This window comes from Mustela putorius, unplaced genomic scaffold (assembly GCF_011764305.1).
Source record: "Mustela putorius furo isolate JIRA1106 unplaced genomic scaffold, ASM1176430v1.1 tig00003863_pilon_pilon_pilon, whole genome shotgun sequence".
Lineage (NCBI taxonomy): Eukaryota > Metazoa > Chordata > Mammalia > Carnivora > Mustelidae > Mustela > Mustela putorius.
In genome coordinates, this window is record NW_025422015.1 from 27,404,717 (window position 1) to 27,424,595 (window position 19,879).

The 19,879-nt window shown below is 40.9% G+C and overlaps 1 protein-coding gene across 10 annotated transcripts in view; it reads right to left on the minus strand.

Moving 5' to 3' along the window:
- NCOA7 (nuclear receptor coactivator 7) overlaps nucleotides 1-19,879 on the minus strand; it is a 160,318-nt gene that overhangs the window by 37,753 nt on the left and 102,686 nt on the right. For 7 of the 10 annotated variants that reach the window (XR_006602357.1, XR_006602358.1, XM_004740133.3 and 4 more), the window contains 6 exons: nucleotides 18,916-19,023; nucleotides 14,557-14,670; nucleotides 13,864-13,989; nucleotides 12,015-12,199; nucleotides 6,655-7,700; nucleotides 5,626-5,794 (listed from right to left, as the gene is read on the minus strand). Coding sequence is in view for 8 of the 10 variants with exons in the window: in XM_004740133.3 (XP_004740190.1) it covers nucleotides 5,626-5,794; nucleotides 6,655-7,700; nucleotides 12,015-12,199; nucleotides 13,864-13,989; nucleotides 14,557-14,670; nucleotides 18,916-19,023 (1,748 nt within the window). In the remaining 2 variants the exon portion in view is untranslated. Of the gene's footprint in view, nucleotides 1-5,625; nucleotides 5,795-6,654; nucleotides 7,701-12,014; nucleotides 12,200-13,863; nucleotides 13,990-14,342; nucleotides 14,510-14,556; nucleotides 14,671-18,915; nucleotides 19,024-19,879 lie in introns of those variants that run through there. The other 3 variants (XM_004740135.3, XM_045066396.1, XM_004740138.3) reach the window with 3 other exon arrangements.

Sequence of the window (19,879 nt, forward strand, 5' to 3'; positions counted from 1 at the left end):
CCCATCACACGGAGAAAAGGGCACACTCATGCTGGTGGTATACAAATTGTCACACACTTCCACAAGCCCTAAACATATCCCGTGAATTGGTAAGACTATCTTAAGGATTTTATAAAGATGGTTAATGTAATACTGCTTTTAATGGCAAAAAAATTTGGAACCACCTAACATCCAAAGCAGGAGCATCATTAAATCATCCAGGGAATGTATGAGGGGTGCTATGCTGTTCGTATGTCTATAATAACATACTATTTCATGTAGAAAATGTGTATAACATTAAGTGCAGGAAAAAGCAGATTACAAAATAAATTCTGCTCCCCACAATATACCTGTATGTTCAAGTGTAGCTAAGATTACCGTAGCATAATTATTTTCAAGTATGAAAAAATTTTAAAACACCCACAGGCTCTCCCTTTCATTTCTCTTGTTAGCGTACTTATTACACGAATCACACTAACCAATTAATTCAGTTTGGATTTAACATTTATGGATGACTTGGCAAATTCTACAGAGTTCCTGCCATTTAATTCCATCTTATTTTAAAAGCTGGATAATATGAAATCAATTACTCTAAAACACTTCACAGGTAGAGATCATAAGGAATTCAGGATAAAAAGATGTTTCAAGGGTGCCTGGGTGGCTTAATTGGTTAAGCAACTGCCTGTGGCTCAGGTCCTGATCCTGGAGTCCCAGGATTGAGTCCCACATTGGGCTCCCAGCTCTGCAGGGAGTCTGCTTCTCCTTCTGACCTTCTTCCCTCTCTCATGCTCTCTCTCTCTCAAGCAAATAAATAAATAAATAAAACCTTTAAAAAAAAAAAAAGGCTGTTTCAATATGAGCAGGAATTATTGGCTCTTTCTGAAAAAAGAAATAGGGGCGCCTGGGTAGCTCAGTGGGTTAAGGCCTCTGCCTTTGGATCAGGTCATGATCCCAGGGTTCTGGAATCGAGCCCTGCATCGAGCTCTCTGCTCAGCGGGGAGCCTGCTACCCTTCCTCTCTCTGCCTGCTTGTAGTCTCTCTCTCTTTGTCAAGTAAATAAATAAATTCATTAAATTAAATTAAATTAAACTAAAAAAGAAATAATCTCTTAGTATTAAGAAAAAAGACAATTGCATTTTTCACATAGAACAGTATCCAAATCTATGGAATACAATCCTCTCAAGTTTCTAAAAAGAACTATGAACTATTTCAAGAGCTTTTCATAAGCTTCTAAAGGTAGACTCCCAATCTTATTTATCTAGAACTAACCCAACACCTGCCTGGTCCTATGCATTCAATAAGTATTCAGACATGATCTAACTACTTAATGCTCCACAGTGACCCATTTTCCAAATTAAGAGACTATGTTTCAAATGGATAAAGTACCTCTTTCTAAGGCACACTATTCCTAGGGATTCTCATTCATCACTGCCTGATTTTGTGACTCACTATTCCACGAGTCAGAGCTGGGCAGCCCAAGTCGCCACATGCCCTCCAGGGCAGGGCATGAGACGGTTGTCTTCTTAAACCCAGGACGGCTGCTAGTACAGACTTGTACAGAGTCAAGGGGCAAAAATACATGCCTGTCAACACCACAGACCTTCTCCTTTGTATTCTATCAATTTCAGGTTTCCTTCCAGATAAATTATTTCTTTAGGAGCAACAGTCTTGTTTTTATAGATGTAAAACTATAGATTAATAACTAAGTTAAAAAATTTTAATGAAATTCTCTGTAAAAAATTAGGGTCGAGTAAAGGAAACAGAGCATAGGCAGATCAGTAAATTACAGTGAACATGACTGGGTATAACAAAGTTTTAAGCAGTCAAAGCCCTAAATTATTTGGCTATTATGGTTCATAATCAGTTTCTGAATGGTGTATGGGCCCGGTCTCATGGTCTCATACTTGACCAGTGGTTCTCAGCGTGAGATTCATTTGTCCCTCCGACAACTCCTCCCCCAGGTGATGTCTGAAGACTCTCTCAGTTGTCAGCTGGGGAGGTAGAGGTCACAGATGCTGCTAAATAACCCATAATGCAAAGTACATCCGCTCAAAGAATTAAACAGCTCAAAATGTCCACAGTGCCAAGGCTGAGAAATCCTATACTAGATGATTAATAGAAGGTGAGACCATCCACGGTTCTCAAGTTTAAATTAGCATCAAGAGTGAGAGGAGGAAAAGGCTGGATGTCCCAGGCCCCAGACAAAGCAGATCTCCCCAGCAGACTACTGTCCTCTGCTGACTGAAGAGAAGTGTGTGCATCTGGAAGCTGCGACGACCGAGGCAGGGAGGGTTTCAAGCTGACAGGCACCTCGTCCTCAGGCAATGCGCACATGTCTCAAGTAGCAGCGTACGGGGCTGCAACGGGTAACCAACCACTGGCTTTGCTGGATCCGCAGTGGTCAGATCTTCTGATAATTTAAAACTGTTACTATGTAGTTAGGGAGTTCTGTATCTAGAATTGAGTAACAAGGATTGCAGGGGGGAACACCCCAACAAAGATGTTAAAGAGCAACTATATGATTGCTTCCCCTGCCTCCTGCCCTCCCCACTTTCTTACTTGGGAGACCATTCATTAGGCAGTGGCACCCTGGAAACCACAGGGCATGCTGTAAGTGAAGATGGAAATATTTTGGTAGCGTTAATTTCTTAGTAATAATAACAAAAGGGAAAGAACAAATATGTTTTAAAAATATCAGGAACAACAGAGAGGAAGAGTGAAACACACTTGTGAAGCTACGTCGACATGAGAATATTATCTCCTGTGACGAGAAGCTTCGATGCACTGGAGGAAATGAGAGAGAGACCTCCATTGAGAATACGGCGCCACACCTGGAAGGTCTTTGAGAGGACACTTTAACCCTGAAAGGGAGCCACTACCAGGGGGACTTCACTCTGCTCCTGAACCTCTAATGGATGCAGGGATCCAGTAATAGAAAAGCAAGTAGAAATGCTCCATTTGATATAGCAAGGGAATCAAGAAATGATCATCGGGTAAGGAAAGCATTGCATGTCACGTTCTTAGCTCCTCAAGGACTTGGTTGAGCCTGAAGTCCAAAAGATTTTCATAAACTGGAAATAAAAACCACCTTTTCTTATTTCTCACTCTATACTTGGAGTTCTAGGTGGGAATTAACTATAGAACTGCGCCATCTTTCCCAGTCTTAACTAAAATGTGGCTTCCTGTAGGGTAGGTAGACAGGGAAACGTATGGAAGAGCAATTAAAACAAAAATTTCCGGGGTGCCTGGGGGACTCAGTCATTAAGTGGCTGCCTTTGGCTCAGGTCATGATGCCAAGGTCCTAATCCCAGGTCCTGGGATGGAGCCGCACATCGGGCTCCTTTGCTCAGCGGGGAGTCTGCTTCTCCCTTTCCTTCTGCCTGCTGCTCTCCCTGCTTGTGCTCTCCCTCTTTCTCTGTCAAATAAATAAATAAATAAATCTTAAAAAAATTTCCTAACATCTCTACAAAGAAATCCATCAACAACACAGTGAGATATAATGCCTCCCAGAAAATGCTTGGTTAATGCATGATTACTTTAAGAAAGAAAACTAAGTCTATCAGGTTAGCCAAAGACACAAGTCATAGAAACTATAAAATACAATAAAATGGAATTCAAGAAGTGACCTACTTGAAAAAGGCCACAAGGGGTGCTGGGGTGGTTCAGTCAGTTGAGTGTGGGACTTCTTTCTTTCTTTCTTTCTTTCTTTCTTTCTTTTTTTTAAAGATTTTATTTATTTATTTGACAGAGAGAGAGTGTAAGTAGGCAGAATGGCAGGCAGAGGGAAAAGGAGAAGCAGACTCCCGGCTGAGCAGGGAGCCCAATGCGGGGCTCAATCCCAGGACCCTGGGATCATGACCTGAGCCGAAGGCAGGCACTCATCTGACTGAGCCACCCAGATGCCCCTGAGTGTGGGACTTCTGATTCTGGCTCAGGTCATAATCTCAGGGTCCTGAGACAGAGCCCCACCTTGGGCTCATGCCTAGCGTAGAGCCTGCTTGAGCTCCTCTCCTTTTCCCTCTGCCCCTACCCACCTCTCTCAAAATAAATAAATAAACATTAAAAGCCCACAAAAACCACCTGTATAAGAGATCAAAGAGAAGTATTTCAACATTACAGATTTGTTCTGGGTTAAAAAATGATAGTAATATAGTAACTGCGTGGGTGGGATTGCTATAATTATTCTAGAAAAGTTCTTGGTGTGCACGGTTTCATTAAAGATAATAAAATAGATTTAAAAACCACAATTTCCTTATATTATAAATAATACATGTGCCCAAAGAAAAAGTGATACATATAACAAGGGATTCTTCTGGTTGACTCTGTAAGCCCACCTCACCAGCAACATGGATGAAAGCTTCAGTGCTTTGTTTTCCTCATCTAAAAAATCAGGAGTGGGCCCAAATCTCTAAAGAATTGTTGACTGTGAAATTTGATTTTAGAACTCTCATTTTACCAGGTCTTCCGAAACTTAACATTGCTTCTGTTAAACATTTCTAAATAAAAAAAGACATTCATTTTCCTTTTAATCTCCCCAATATCCTGAAAGTTTCCATGAAACACCGTGGCAGTTGCCGGCATGGGTAGGAAAGTATAAGACATAAACAAAAATTTTGGTCAATGTCCATGTTAACACAGCTTTGTATCTAAGACAGGGAACAGATATGGGCAAATTCATTAATTAAAATCATACTAACTATTTTTCAGGTTAAACTATAATTTATTAAAACAGGGCAACTCCCTTGATGAGAATTATTCTGGATACTCATCAACCAGAAGGTGTGTCCTTGCTTGGAATTTAATTTTGCTTTATTAACAGTTCATGCCTAAGGAAGTTTGCTGAGTATATTAGTTCTTGGCAGGTTGTTAGCCAAGAGGTCTGCTCAGATGATAATGTTAACAACTAGGTAGAAAGAGGAAAGATATGTGAGTTTTACAATTTTGAAAACTAACTGCAAGACTTCTGTAAAGACATTTTTATTCTACCACACATACAAAAGGAAAACACTTAATTTTTCCTAAAAATAATATCTCCTAACTATTTTCTATTATAAAGATGTCCCTAATGACGTGCCACTAAAAAAATTCTGTACCACTGGGCCCACCATCCTAGACTCATATAACCAGTAACACTTCTTCTTTGGCAGTTTTAAATATACAAATCTTTCTAGAGGGTACAGTCCCTCAGACCCAGCCAGGTGATCCCATGTCGTCTCAGCTGCTGAGTCACTGAGACTCTCTCCTCAAGGCCAAAGCAACCGTTAGCTCCCTAGAATAATAAGCACTTCAAGAATTGCACCCATGCCTCTCTCCTGCCCTTAGAGAGGTTTTGATCTGTTCCACAGTAGTCTTTTATTCTCTTCCAATTACCAGCACTTAAGAATATCTAAATCTTCCTTCATTTAAAATTCAACTGTGTAGGAAGTCATAAAAGGGTTTCAGCACAGATGACCTCAAATTTGCTAAACTGAAGCCACTCATTAGCAGAAAACGAGTCAAAAAAGTCCTCCTAGAAATTCTAAAAGATACAATTAAGACAAATGTCTTATTCAAAAATAAGATTAACTATTTAAAGAGCTAAAATAAAAAACCAAGGTGCAGTCAGAATCTAGTAGTCCAACATTTTCCATTTCAGCACCCAATTACCTTTCCCGAGGAACAGCAAACCAGTACTCTGGCTGCTTTCTTCGTTTGCCATACTGCTGGACCATGGCTGCGCTCTGAGTGGCAAAGGATTTTCTCATTGGCTTTCCTACTTTAATGCACAGAAACATGGGTGGAGTCTTGCTTTTCTCCTCTTTTGAAGGAAGCATATCTGAATCACACATGGGAAAAAAAAAACCTTCCTCAATATTGACAATACTGGTGAAAGTAAAACCTTTCAACTAGTAAAGAACAGTTCCCAATCCCCTCTTAGTGACAAAAAATCAAAGTGTATGACAGAAACACCATCATATTAGAACTAATCACATTTTCCAGACCTTCTTTAGCACAAAAAGGACAAGTGCAGTTTTGGTTGGTTCTGCATCACGTAAGATGCAACATGCTGGGAATAAGCATAAAAACCCATACAATGTGGCACTTCACAAGGATACCTCTCAAGGAATGACACTGAGGACCCACTTACACCATAAGGCAATTTGGCTTAGCACTGGATTATCTTTTTTTTTTTTTTAAGATTTTATTTATTTATTTAACAGAGAAAGAGAGACAGACAAAGATCACAAGTAGGCAGAGAGGCAGGCAGAGGCAGAGAGAGAAGCAGGCTCAGCACAGAGCAGAGAGCCCGATGCGGGGCTCGATCCCAGGACCCTGAGATCATGACCCGAGCCAAAGGCAGTGGCCCAACCCACTGAGCCACCCAGGTGCCCCAGCACTGAATTATCTTAAAAAACACTTCAAACCCCTTTAAATTTAAAAGTTCAAGGTGAAAAGGAAAGTTCCTTGAAATTAAAAAACAAACTACTTTTGACCTAGAAATCTAGGTCACAGTTCAAGTTCTATATAGATACTATATAATGCTAAGTTTTTTCCCAATAAATGTTATCAGTAAAGATACGGTCTACTGAGAGAACACTGTTCTCAAACAATTGTCCTAATTTCTACTTGTATTCACAAGTTTCAGAAAACCAACTGTACAGCAGGATATAAAGACACTAAAGAGAAGTGGCTTACCTTCAATGGGTACCTGAATTCTCTTTAAGAGCCACAGCTGAATTTCAGACTTATTATCCATTTGTGCGCCTTGACAGCTGTTGTCCAGAGTAGATTCTGAAGCGGTGTCTAAAGACCCTTTATTCACATTTTCTTCTGTAGAAGACGCCAGTTGCAATGGGAGGGACACTCTGTCTTTCACCCAGGTTTTATCTGGCTCCTTACTGCCCTCAGTTGGGGGACCACTCACCTGGGGAAGAGAACTACTAAGGGTAATATCTATTCCCACTGGCTCAGTCTTTTTGGCATCACTTAATTCTGCCTTCTGCAAGTTTTCAGTTAACTGTGACCCTTCTTTGTTCTTATTAAGGTAATACTCAATGAGTTTAACTTTATCAAGATCTTCATGTATGTTCAGTGTGTTTTCCACCTGGCTTTCTGGGGAACCAGACTGCTTGTCCACCTCTGGCATTATATCTTGCTTCTCACAGGTTTCTAAATCTAGGGTCTCCTTCAGTTCGGCATCATTATCTGCTCCTGAAAAGTTCAGGGCTGACTGCACCTGCATTTCTGTAGTAGAACCGATGATGTGGGACTTAGCTTTCCTTATCTCTCTTGGGTCAAGAGAAAGGCACTCCTTTGAAGTGTCTCTTTTGTCCATTCCACTATCAGGTTGAGAAGAAAGTTCTTCCAAGTCAACAAAGTCATCATCTTCCCCTAAAAGGGAATTTTCTTTGGCTATAGATTCAAATGCAGCACGAGTGTCAGAAGGCTCCTTGCTGACCTTAGTCACTGTGGTAGATCCACTGGTTGCCTCTGTAGAAGATTCCAGAATCTCTAACTTTCCTGACAGAGAGCTATCTGAGGGCTTCATGTATGTGTGTTCTGTTGACTTCTCCAAAGGTCTTACTGATTTGGAATCCGAAGAGATGCTTCTCTCCCCATTCTGCTGCCGTTTTTCCTTGGTGAGAGACTTGAACTTACTGAAGGGGTTGATGTCTTTTTCTGAAGCCAGGTCTTCCCATTCTCCAGGCCTGTACAGAGGACAAAGATCCTGAGGTAGGTCACTGTCGGGGGAAAAATGGTGGGTGCACATGGAATGTTAAAAACAAAACCAAAAACAAAATGGAGGAAAGGCAAAAATTAAAACAAAACCCAACCAAAAACTAAAACATAAATATACCACAACTTAAATTTATGTTGAAATGATTTCAGAATAAGGAAATGAAATCAAGAAATTGACTTCAAAAATGAAACATAAATAAATACACATGAAGTGGTAAAACAAAGAACCATGAGAGCTGCATATCCTACTAGAAGGACATGAATGATTTTTGAAGTCATTTATGAACATGGTTCATAAATGTTCATATGAACCATGTTCATAAATGACTTCATGTCCATGAATAGATATCCCCAGATTTTAAATGATGAAACAATGTTTCTGATATTCACGAAGGAAAGGACCAAGGAAATGTTTTAGTACTATGACCTAAATTCTTTAAGTATTCAAAGCTGCTCCTTTTTATAAAATAGGATATAAACCAACTACATTAATTCTGAATGGCTCATTGACTGAGTAGCTACTCATTTAACTATTTTATAAATTACTAGTCCTGAACCCTAACTTTGAGTTTTAGCACTTGGACCTGATGTTTCCAATAACAGATTCCTTCTACTCCTGAGGGAGATGCAAGAATCTTTGTCCTCTGTATAGTGACTATACAGCACTTGCTCCATTTTACACTTTAAAGTTTATAGAAAAGAAAATCAAGTAAGCTCTTACAATACTTAGGTTAAAATTCTTAATTTCTTGACTCTTAACAATACCATTTTACTTTATGATAATGGGCACCAGTTTATCAGCTGAAACATACTGTCCCTTAACAACAGATGCTTTTCTACCCAGATCTGAATGACACAAGAATATTGATTAGACATGTTTTCCAAAGTTTAAAACAAATGCTCGGGAAATATAATCTTTGAGCCGTGACTGGCACAATTTTGCATAACCTGTATTTGTACTTACCTTAGTACTGATTTGGGGTTTAAACACAGATATATAAAGACTCTTTTTTAAAAGAACATTTTTAGATTTCAGAAATAATTTTGTTTCCTAAAAAGGCTAGATCACGTTCAGATAATACTTTATTACTCTGGCTGTCCAACAACTAGGGCAAGAAAGCCACAAAGTACCAGGAAGTCCTCAAGTTGTAAGACTATCCCCCCAGACTTATTTTATAAATCACATGCATGGAACATCCATGCTTTTTCCAATAGCAAATTAAAGCCTACATAATAGCTAGGCTCTGACAGATGCTTGAAAACCTTCTTTAGTTCATAATTCATTTCAATTCAATAAGCATTTGTCAAGCCCCTACATGCCATATGCTAAACAATGATTCCGACAGTGTCTCTGCTCTGCAGGAACCTGCATGCCCAAGAATGTGCTACCCAACTCTAGCATCCGGAGACACGGAAGATGCTCCAATCCTAGAGACAAAAAACTAGTGTCATGTGTCCTAATTTCCATTTTAGGACCCCACACTTAATGTGGCATAGAAACTCAGCTCTTCACACGCTTGGTTAATACCAACCTTTCTTCCATGAACATCCAAGACCCCACCTCATCTCTCCCTTCTCTGCCCAGTTGGCTCCCATGAACAGTTGGGACTGCACTCTGCTCAGCCTCCTATATTACCCTGTCCACCCCTCCCTTCCTCCTCATCTACCCAGTCCAAGTGGGGATTAATTTACCTGTTTTTTATGCTATCACTGCCAAGCACTGTTGGGGCAAAGTACACAGTGGAGTCAACTGGCATGACTGTTAATGTTTTCTAGACTCAGCCAGACACCCAAGGGTGATCAGTAATCCCTCCAGTTGTTCCCTTCCTATTATATGTCTGTGGCAGCTGGACTTATGAAATAGCCCACACGCAAAATACGAAGAGTGAAGGGGAGGATGAGGAGATTTTACACACACACACACACACACTCTTAAAATGATTTGCATATTGCAGTCAGATCATTTGTACTTCTTTTTTTTTTTTAAATAAAGATTTTATTTATTTATTTGACAGACAGAAATCAGAAGTAGGCAGAGAAGCAGGCAGGGGTGGGGGTGAGGGTGGGGAAGCAGACTCCCTGCTGAGCAGAGAGCCTGATGTGGGGCTTGATCCCAGGACCCTGGGATCATGACCTGAGCCGAAGGCAGTGGCTTTAACCCACTGAGCCACCCAAGTGCCCAGATCATTTGTACTTCTTGTTTTACCAGACAACTTCTAGCAATAATGAAATTTGAACCTATTTTTAACTTTTAAAGAATTGTTGGAGTGCTGAAGTCACTACTAATTTTATATCACACCAATCCCACCGCACATTCTATTTTGCCCATTGGTGCACAAACTGTTCTCTAGACTGAAAAGTCTTCTTCACACACTTACATCCAAAGCAGGAATCTACACCATTCGGAAATAAACTGAACACGGTACGAGCCAATTCTTCACTCTTCTCTCTCCCTCCAGCTACAGCATTAACCCTGTGCCCCAGGTCGTTAAACCCTGTCTCCCAATGAGGGAAATCTTTCTGTAAAGACGTACCTTCCTTTTTTATTATTAAAAGGAATCCTTAACGTCCTGAACCAAGGATGTGCCAGAGATATGCCTCCATTAGAAGCCACCAAAAATACTCTCCTGCCTGGCCATCCACTTCTAAACTGAACTATAGGTTTCTTCATTCACATCTTTCCTCTTGCCTCAGAGAACCTAATGTTCATTCCTTAGTCCCGGAACCAATCCCTCATGTCCTCTTCTCTGCTGACTGAGAGTCCAAGGCAGCTGGCCGCTCCCTCACAGAGGTCCGCATGGGACACTGGGTGCCCTTCTGTGCACACGACACAATTATCACTTCTCCCCAGCTGTCTCTTGTGCCCAGCAGACTGCAGGCTCCTCCAGGACAGAGGCCAGGAGCCACTCCTCTTCATATCCTTGCCGCTCAAGAGCCATGCACTAAGATGAAGGAGAAGCCTCAACTGCACGGACAATGAGAATCCCAGAACGATGATCACGGTTTCCGAGATGAACGAAAGGTTCACGTGATAACAGCTTATACTTGGTAGGTGTCACACTATTTTCTAAGAGTCTGGGCGTATCAATACATTTAGTTCTTAAAACAGCCCTATAAGCTGAAGAATACTATTCATTCCATTTAACAGATTAGAAAAACGAGGCTCAGGACTGAGAAACGCGGGCAGGTCATGGAGCCATGAGTGGCAGAGCCAGGGCCACCCAGGCAATGTGGCTCCAAGACTTAGTCTTCAGGCAGAACTGCCTGGCCTGCCACTCCGCCTATGCTCTCACTTGGACACTTCTGGCAGAATTTAGAAGCTACTTCAGTGCTTGTGCTCTGTTCTAGCTTCAGTGGCCTGGAGTCGGGTAAGAGCCAAGGCGGGGTCAGGTGCCAAGGACTGTCAGAGTCCAGGGATTCCTGCTGGTATAAACCCCTAAGGACTTTGTGTCCGGGTTAGTTCTCTAACTACCTTCCCTTCTTTTCCTAAGTCCCAGGGGCTAGTTTACCCTGCACAATTAGGACCCACTGCTTTCCCTCAACCTTCCTATCACTGAGGGTTTCTAAAGATTTTTACTTCTAGCGGACACAGAGAGATAAAAATGCTAACAAAGTGGCAGTAAGAGTCCAACCATCCCTCTAAATCAATTCCCTGAGTTTTCTTAACACTCTTTCTGTTTTCTCATGGGGAGCTTCCTTCTCTCTCTCTCTCTCTCTCCTTTTTTAATCAAAAAAGGCAAAATAATCAAGCCTAAGGTTAATATTCACCTACTTTTCAGAGACAAACAGACCACTATTCCTCCCTCTTCACACCACGGAGGGTGGTTTGGCCTCCACGCGGTCCAGGCCAAGCTCGCTCCGTGCAGGATTAAGGGAGAAGGTGAGGTGGGAAGACTGCCTATCCTAGACTTTGAATGAGAAGAACCTAACCCTGCTTGACAACTCAACGGAGAGGAAAACACTATTCTCTGATTGCTAACCTGACTAACACTTTTTCAGAGAAACTTCATTTCTTCTTTCCTTAATTCATAAAGAATATGCATTACTTCTTAGAAAAAAAAGAAAAAGAAATACCATTTTAATGCCCTGGCATTTTTGTTTTTCTCCTTTCATTTGTGTATGTGCAACCTTTCCCTTTATCTCCATTTCCTCTCACTTGTCCATTTTTAAAAAAAATTTACTGCACCCATCCTCTGCCCTCAAGAGTCACCTCTACACAATCTCTCACTCCTGCCAATGCCCTCACTTTTTACTTGCATGTAATTCTCCGAACACCTGAGGTTTGTTTGTTTGGTAAACAAAGAAATCTTTCTTACGATGGCAGGGCGTCTTTGATCTTCATGTGGGAAATGTCATTGTAGAGAGCAATGGAAACCACCTCTTCCATGGGGCAAATGAGGCCATACTCCTCGCAACCATTCTCAATGACCAGGGGATCCGACTTGTGAGGGTCAAACATGATGTTGTTAGGAGTGACAATCATGACGCCTCCGACCACCCCCTGCAGGAGAAAGGGACAAGAAAGAATCAGTACTGGCAAAAAGGCAACCACCACAACCGCTTTAATGAACTCCTATTGCCTTTCGGTTGACTCTGGGGAAGCATGGTTATCTTATGTGACAGTCGTGTCCCCTTTCAGAAGACTAGGACAATAGGCTGCAGGAATGCGACCTTGGGTACTGTGCGGGGAGGCTGAGAAAACAGAGCTGCCCCTCTGTTGTCATCAACCGAGCCTAGTTCTGGCATAGCCTGGCCATAGCACAACCGTGGTGGAACCTTGGCTGTAATGCCTCACATGCCACGGTTCCCTGTAGAATAGAAGGGGCTGTCCCAAGTGTTTTCCCACTTGAGAATTCACTCAGCACACATTCCCCATGTGTCCAACAAGTGCATGGTACTGGGCTCAGGAAGCATCTGTCTCAGAGCCGTGGTGCCAAATGAGAGTCCTAACGGTTTTCTCTAAAATGTTTAGAAAGGCCACTTTCTGCAAAATTTGACACAAATTGGAATATGAAATTTTTGCAACCAGAGATAAACACAACTAAACTGTGGAAGTTAATGGCCAAACCCAGTAATTCAGTGGGAACTTCTGTCTGAAGCTTGGTCAGTTTACTCTGTTACAGATGGTCCCAGGGAGATTATCTCAGAGGCAGCAGGATACACAGGACGCCCTATAGGGAGACGATTTATCTTCATACTCTTAATGAGTACTGAATCAGCTTTGTGAATAATTCTGCATTTCATCATGTATTTTTTTTTTAAGATTTTATTTATTTATTTGACAGAAAGAGAGATATCACAAGTAGGCAGAGAGGCAGGCAGAGAGAGAGGAAAGCAGGCTCCCCACTGAGCAGAGAGCCTGATGTGGGGCTTGATCCCAGGACCGTAAGACCATGACCTGAGCTCAAGGCAGAGGCTTAACCCAAAGAACCACCCAGGTGCCCAAGTGAATTCAAGCATCACTTATCCTTGGTTGCAAAAGCTATAAATGCATATTTATAATGTATTTTCCAACCACTTGGAACCTGGCATGAAGTCTCTACTATGAACATAGGAATTAACTTTGTATCAACAAGACCCTTCTTCAGAGGCTCACTAGAAGTTGGATTTGCTTTCTAAAACACACCAACAATCAAAAAAACCACACATCACAGACATTATTTTTAATACCAGCATCTCCAGCAGCAAATGGCTTGAGAATTTCCCATTTTCCAAGTTAGATGCTAAGATCTTTACAGGGATCATCCCTTTTAATTACCCACCACCCCCAAGATTAAATTTTATTATTGATCCTATTTTACAGATGAGGAAAATGGAAGCTTAGGCAACTCTAATACCATGCTTGTGATCTCAGAGCTAGTGGGTAGCAGAACTGGATTTTAAATTCACCGAGTCTAACTCTGGTCTTTGCTGTCGAGTGTGTACTATATTGGCTCCCTAGCAATGGACGGGCCAAGAACTGAAAGAGGAAATGATAAATCCAAGGTCACAAGGAATCATATAATAAGTAAAATGCCAGGCATCCAACAAGTGAAAACAAACAGACACTTATGAAATCTTACGATGAAACTCTGGGAAAGATATTTTAATGTCTTGAGTAATCGGGAACCTATTTTATTTTTCCATGGAGTCCAAGAGAAGGAAACAAATTACACTGCCATATACCTTTCCATCGGTGAAGTATCGGCAATTCATTTTGAGAAATTTTACCACGCCTGGCTCATCTTCTTCAGAAGTGGATGATAAGACCCTTTCAATGGGTTTTAAGGCCTTTCTTGCTAAGTCAGCATCCTTGAAGAAAGCAAAAATCCCCAAAATCAAATAGAAGCACTGTTTAAACAGATTATGCACATAAATAATTTCCTGTAAGGAACCTGTTTCTATTTAACAAGAACATGAAAAAGAGGCAAATATCCTTTGTCCTTCAAAAATTATCACAAATACAGTAAGTATCCAAATCGCATTAAGGTTTAAACTACAACACGAGCATATGTGTGAAACTGTAAAAACAGCTCATCGAATGTTTTTAAGAAAATATCCTAAATGAAGGAACTCATATTTGACTCAGGGCTCAAGTTCTCTAGAGAAGGGAGTAAAAGCCACACAAACAAACGATCAGTCTCAGTGAGACTTTAACTTCATACTTTTACATAAACGAGGTGTGCATTTTTGCCTCTGAGACCTTCAACGTGAACAGGTTTCTTTTTGATGGGATGCATTCTCTCAACTAACGACAAATCCTTATCCCCACCCCTCTGGGGGCATTTCAGATGAAAACCTGTGAAAAACAACATGTAAAATTCTACAACTCAAAAAACATGATTGATAAATATGTCAGCTCACAAATGATATACATACAGGCAGCTTATCATATTCTGCATCTGATGATGAAGGAGAGACCGTAGCACCAGGACTGGATGATGAGAACCTTAAGGTACTGGAAGGAAAGTTGGCATCTGGCACAAAAAGGACCTGCAAATGGGAAAGAATAGCTGAGGATGAAGAATCAGGCAGGCACGCACTAGGCAGTGTTTAGAACAGTTGCTCTCTGCAGAGTATCATGCTAAGCACATGGCTAAGACCTGGGTGGCCTTTGCAAAATGCCCAAGTACCTTGGGGACTTCTAGACTAATCCAGGAAACAATGCTCTACAATAGGAATGTGTGTAGTGCAAAAGGTCTGGGACATACCTACAGACACTTCAGGAGCTCACAGAAGAGGAGAACAAAGTGGGTGAGCACCCTGGGCAGGTCATAGCCAGCAAGTGGGCCCAAGTGAAACTTTGAGCAGTATGGGAGATTTAAATAGGGAGGAAAGAAGCTTCCGGGGAAGGGTACTAATAGTACCAGGGAAGAGAGAGAGAGTAGCATGCATGCTTCTAAACATAACACCTGCATCAGGAAGAAATGGAACAAATCCACGCTTGCTAACGGGCCCTGAGTGCTAACATAGTAAGACCATTGTATAGGAAGTCGTACAAGGTAATTATCAATAACCTCAATACTTTCTCTTCTATAGCTGTCAGCTTATCAAAAACAAGTATTAAAATCTCCCAAATTGTACAAAATAGCCTCCTTCTGCAAAATGTACTGGTTCCTGAAATGTCATTATGATCTTGTCATTCAGCACACTTATAATGAAACATGTGACATTCTGGCATATATCATATACGGTATTAAAATGAGGACTTCTGTTACAAAACACAATAAGCACTAATCATGTAACAACTGCTCAATAGTGTTTGTTATTCACTCTTTCCCATCTTGTCTCCGCTCTAACTTTAGTTATTCAAACCTCTCTTCAATCTAGGAAAAATGCGAGGCAACAACAAAAGATACTTTATGATAAAGACAGGGAAGCCAACATCAGGAAGAAATAAGATGAAGACTAATGCTTCATTAGTGTGCTCCAAGATTACCGCTCATTGAGGGCTGAGCCATAACACAGTTCTCAGTTTCCAAATAACCAATGCAAAGGGAGGGACATCATTAGTCAGCAGAACTCAATGACCATAAGATAAAAGCCAGCTTCTCTTGAGTATTTTCTCATTACTCTCATAAAAAGTGTCCCAGGCTGAACTACTTGTCTTTGATGACACAGTGATAGTTCATACAATAGCCAGTTTTGGAGGACTGTTCTTTACAACGTCTTCAATGTGAATCAGTGGCAAATGCCAATGTGCAGAGTTCCATAAGAGCAACTTACAGAGGCCTGTCATTACACGGTCTTGGTAGACAGCTCTTCTACTTACCTTACGTATCTAGACCAGAGGAATGAAGAGATGACATTTCTTCCAAGCAATTCTCCATGAGTATTTTTTTGTATCTGAGCTCTTGACAAGTGTTAGGCAACACAGGTTGAGAGTCTACTGTCCGGCCTGTTCTACACGTCCAAAAAGATAATTCCTGCGTTTACACAGTTTGTTGCAGTGCAAACAGAGGTGACCATTGGATGTTGGGGAGCTCAGTAGAAACACCTGCTACCTCACATGGAAATGAGCCTGAAACTCTGGCAGGGGTAAAGGTTGCCTACTGACTTCAGAAAATAATGCTAGGGGCACCTGGGTGGCTCAGTGGGTTAAGCCTCTGCCTTCAGCTCAGGTCATGATCCCAGTGTCCTGGGATCAAGCCCCGCATCGGGCTCCCTGCTCAGCAGGGAGCCTGCTTCCTCCTCTCTGCCTGCCTCTCTGTCTACTTGTGATCTCTCTCTCTCTAAAAAAGAAAAAAAATAATAATGCTAGGTCTGCTCCAACACACAGGCAAATGGGGGATATGAGGTCATCACGTTCTTTACTGTAAAACAAGCCTGTCATCATTTTAGCTTAGAAATTTTTCTAAGCGTGTGTAGCCAAGCCACCCAGTGAAAATAAAAACAACTTCAACCATGTCTCTGCAAGGGAACTTCTGAGTGTGTTCAAGATAAACTACTTGAAAAAGTACACTTTTTTCCCTGAAATTTGATGTAAGTATCCAAACTAATATCCAAAAAAATTTTAGGCCTCAGTTATTTAAGGTTTGTCTGCTATGGTCTTGGTCTTTTAAACAACAAAAGGTCTACAGTAAGACTGCAGTTCAGTAAGTTACAGATTCCTTTGAAAATCACCTCTTACTTGTACTCACCCAGCCTGACCAGTTTCCTTTCCTACCTCATGGGGACCATCAAATTGGAACTCTAGAAGGATGAGTCTCAACTTTTTTGAAATCAGAGCAGATAAAACCAGCTTTGAGTTATGAGACCTACTGAGATGAAAGGAATATTTACCCTTTTGGGCACTAAGACAAAAAATTATCTACAGTTTTTGAAATCCTCTCAATTTCACTCTTCTTGATTTCTTACCTTCGTTAGCAAAATCCTCATTATAGCTGGGTCCTGGGATAGCCAACAGCATGTAACTGTATAGTTATATGAGGGGCTAGACAGCATAGCAAAGGCTATCATAGAAAACACATCAGAGATATTGTGCCCCCCCATTTCAGGGATTAGAAAACTGAGGTCCCAAGAAGGAAGAGACTTGCCCAAGTCAAGCAGCTACCCTAAGGCCAGTCAGAAATAAAGCTATAGGGCTCCTATTTTGGGTATTTTTGCCATTATAATCTGCATATTAAAACAGTCCTTTTACTTCCAGTTGGCTATGTTTATGGACATAGTTAAAAAATAAGGAATCACTTTAAATTTTGTTTCTGCATTCTACTGCCTATAGTCTTTGGCCTTAAATTAGTAAATATATACCTAGGTACTCTACTATAGGTCACTGATATGTAGCAGCACTCCAGATTATAAGAAGGACAAATCTACTATTAATTTTCCTAGAGATAAATTTTCATTAATTTTTAAAGAGTTTTAAATGCATATTTCCCCTCAGTTACCCGGTTTTGGCATTATGCTAATTTCTCTTTTAAATACTAAATACAAAAGCACCAAAAGTACTCAAGAGTAAATACCAAATACTAAATAGTAAAGGCACCATATACAAACTGGCCAACTTAGGTCCTACTAGCTTCATATGGGGCCCTTGTACTTAAAAGTAGCAGTATCTATTCTGAAAGAAATCAAATGTCACTATCACATAGAGGGGCAGAAAGATGCTCAAGGAAGTCAGCAATGAAACCCGCAGGTGCTCATAGCAAACAGACAGTTCTATGGACGGGAGGGGAAACTTGGCCTCAGTTAAGGACCTGCCAAAGACTAGGTCACTTATATTAATCGGTTAAATGTAGTTTTAAAGTAGAAATACAAGAACATCTTATTAAATATGTGGAAGGTACTAAAAGAATTTTCTGGTTTAACTGACAGTGGCAAAATTACACAATTAGTCAATTTCATTTGGTTTAATAAATACAGCATTAAAAACCTGGGGAGGGGCGCCTGGGTGGCTCAGTGGGTTAAGCTGCTGCCTTCGGCTCACGTCATGATCTCAGGGTCCTGGGTTCGAGTCCCGCATCAGACTCTCTGCTCAGCAGGGAGCCTGCTTCCTCCTCTCTCTCTGCCTGCCTCTCTGCCTACTTGTGATCTCTCTGTCAAATAAATAAATAAAATCTTTAAAAAAAAAAACAAAAAAAAACCTGGGGAAAAAATCGTGTAGCTTTTACTTGATAGTCCTACTGAATTTCTCTGCTTTGGGCTGATCGACCATTTTTTTCGGGTATCAAATCAAGACAAAAATGACAAAATTCTATCTTATTTAGTTAGTTAGATATTTTAAGTAGGTTCCATGTTCCGTGTGAAGCCCATCGCAGGGCTTGAACTCATGACCCCTGAAATCAAGACCTAAGCTGAGATCAAGAGTTGGATGCTTAATTGACAGAGCTACCCTGGTACCCCAAAATTCTGCCCAATTTAAAATCAAGTGAAGGTCATTATATATCCCAGGAGTAGAATAAACTGAAACTTGCACTTCTAAATTAAACATTCTAGGAACATTTGAGTTATATTCTACAGAAGAAAAAGTCAAATTTAACTTCTCTTGCTGCCATAGAGAACATCCACAACATACACTAATGATTAAGTAAACTGTGTTAATCATTTGCAAATGCAAAATGAGGAACACAGTTCCTCGGTTCCAGAATGCTTTTTGAGTTCTTGATCCAAGGGAAAGATGGAACCAATGCACATTATCACCAATGCGGATCCTGTGACACTAACAGTGAAGCATTAAAAATGGCGTTAACGATAAATGCAAAATTCCTAAAAAGTAATATCCAATAAGAAAAGAATTACCTGGCCTGGAACAATAGTGTGTGTGAAAAGTTTATTCAGTTCCACTAATTTATTGGGAGTGATGTTAAACTTCAGGGCTATGGAGTTTAGGGTGTCCTGGCTTCCAGCCTAGAATAATCAGACAAACAAGATTCAAAATATAAAGCAAAAACAAAAACAAAAAAACCCAAAAACCCTTCCTTGTAGTAGGCCAACATTCATCTATTTGCAATATGAGTGAATGAAAAGTAGTTCTAGCCAGAAATATCCTGAAAAAGAAAGTGAGTAGTGTCTCAAGTCTTAATGAAACCATGGAAGAGCGAGGTCTTAAATCAGTTCATTTCTGGGCTTATCTTCAAATTTCAGTGTCCACTAATTAGATTTCTACACCTACTTTGGCACAACTTCTTATATGGAGTACAAGTCCATGAGATACAATACAAAACTGTTAAGTAGAGAAGAAATAAAGTGCAGACACAGTACCTACCCAAAAGGGAAGTCAGAGCTTTCTCTATTCTCAATGCTGTCTCTTGCCAGCCTCTTCGCTACTCTTCGCTACTCTAAAGGCTCCTAGAGAGTGACTGGTTAATGGCTGACTTCCCCAGTGTCAGCACAGTGCCCAACACACAGAATAGTACTCAAACATTTGACAAATGAATACAATGGAAGGCAAAGAAATGGGAAAGAAATTCAGATTAGCTATCCATCATTGTTCAGTCATTAAAATGACAGCTTCTCTTGGTCAGCCAATTAAGGTTATCTAAATCTATGAAACCTGTGATACACACCCCCAGATGGAGGTTTCTTTCCTTTGCTAATAGGGAGGAAACGGACCTAGAGAGGGCAATGAGATGATGGGAAACTTCACAGTAAATAGCTCCACCCAAAAAAGTCTGCTGCCTCTGGGCAGGTCAATATCCCAAACTCCTTGTCTAGGGTCACTGCATGGAACTTGTTAGTGGGATGCCACTCTGGTGTGCCTCAC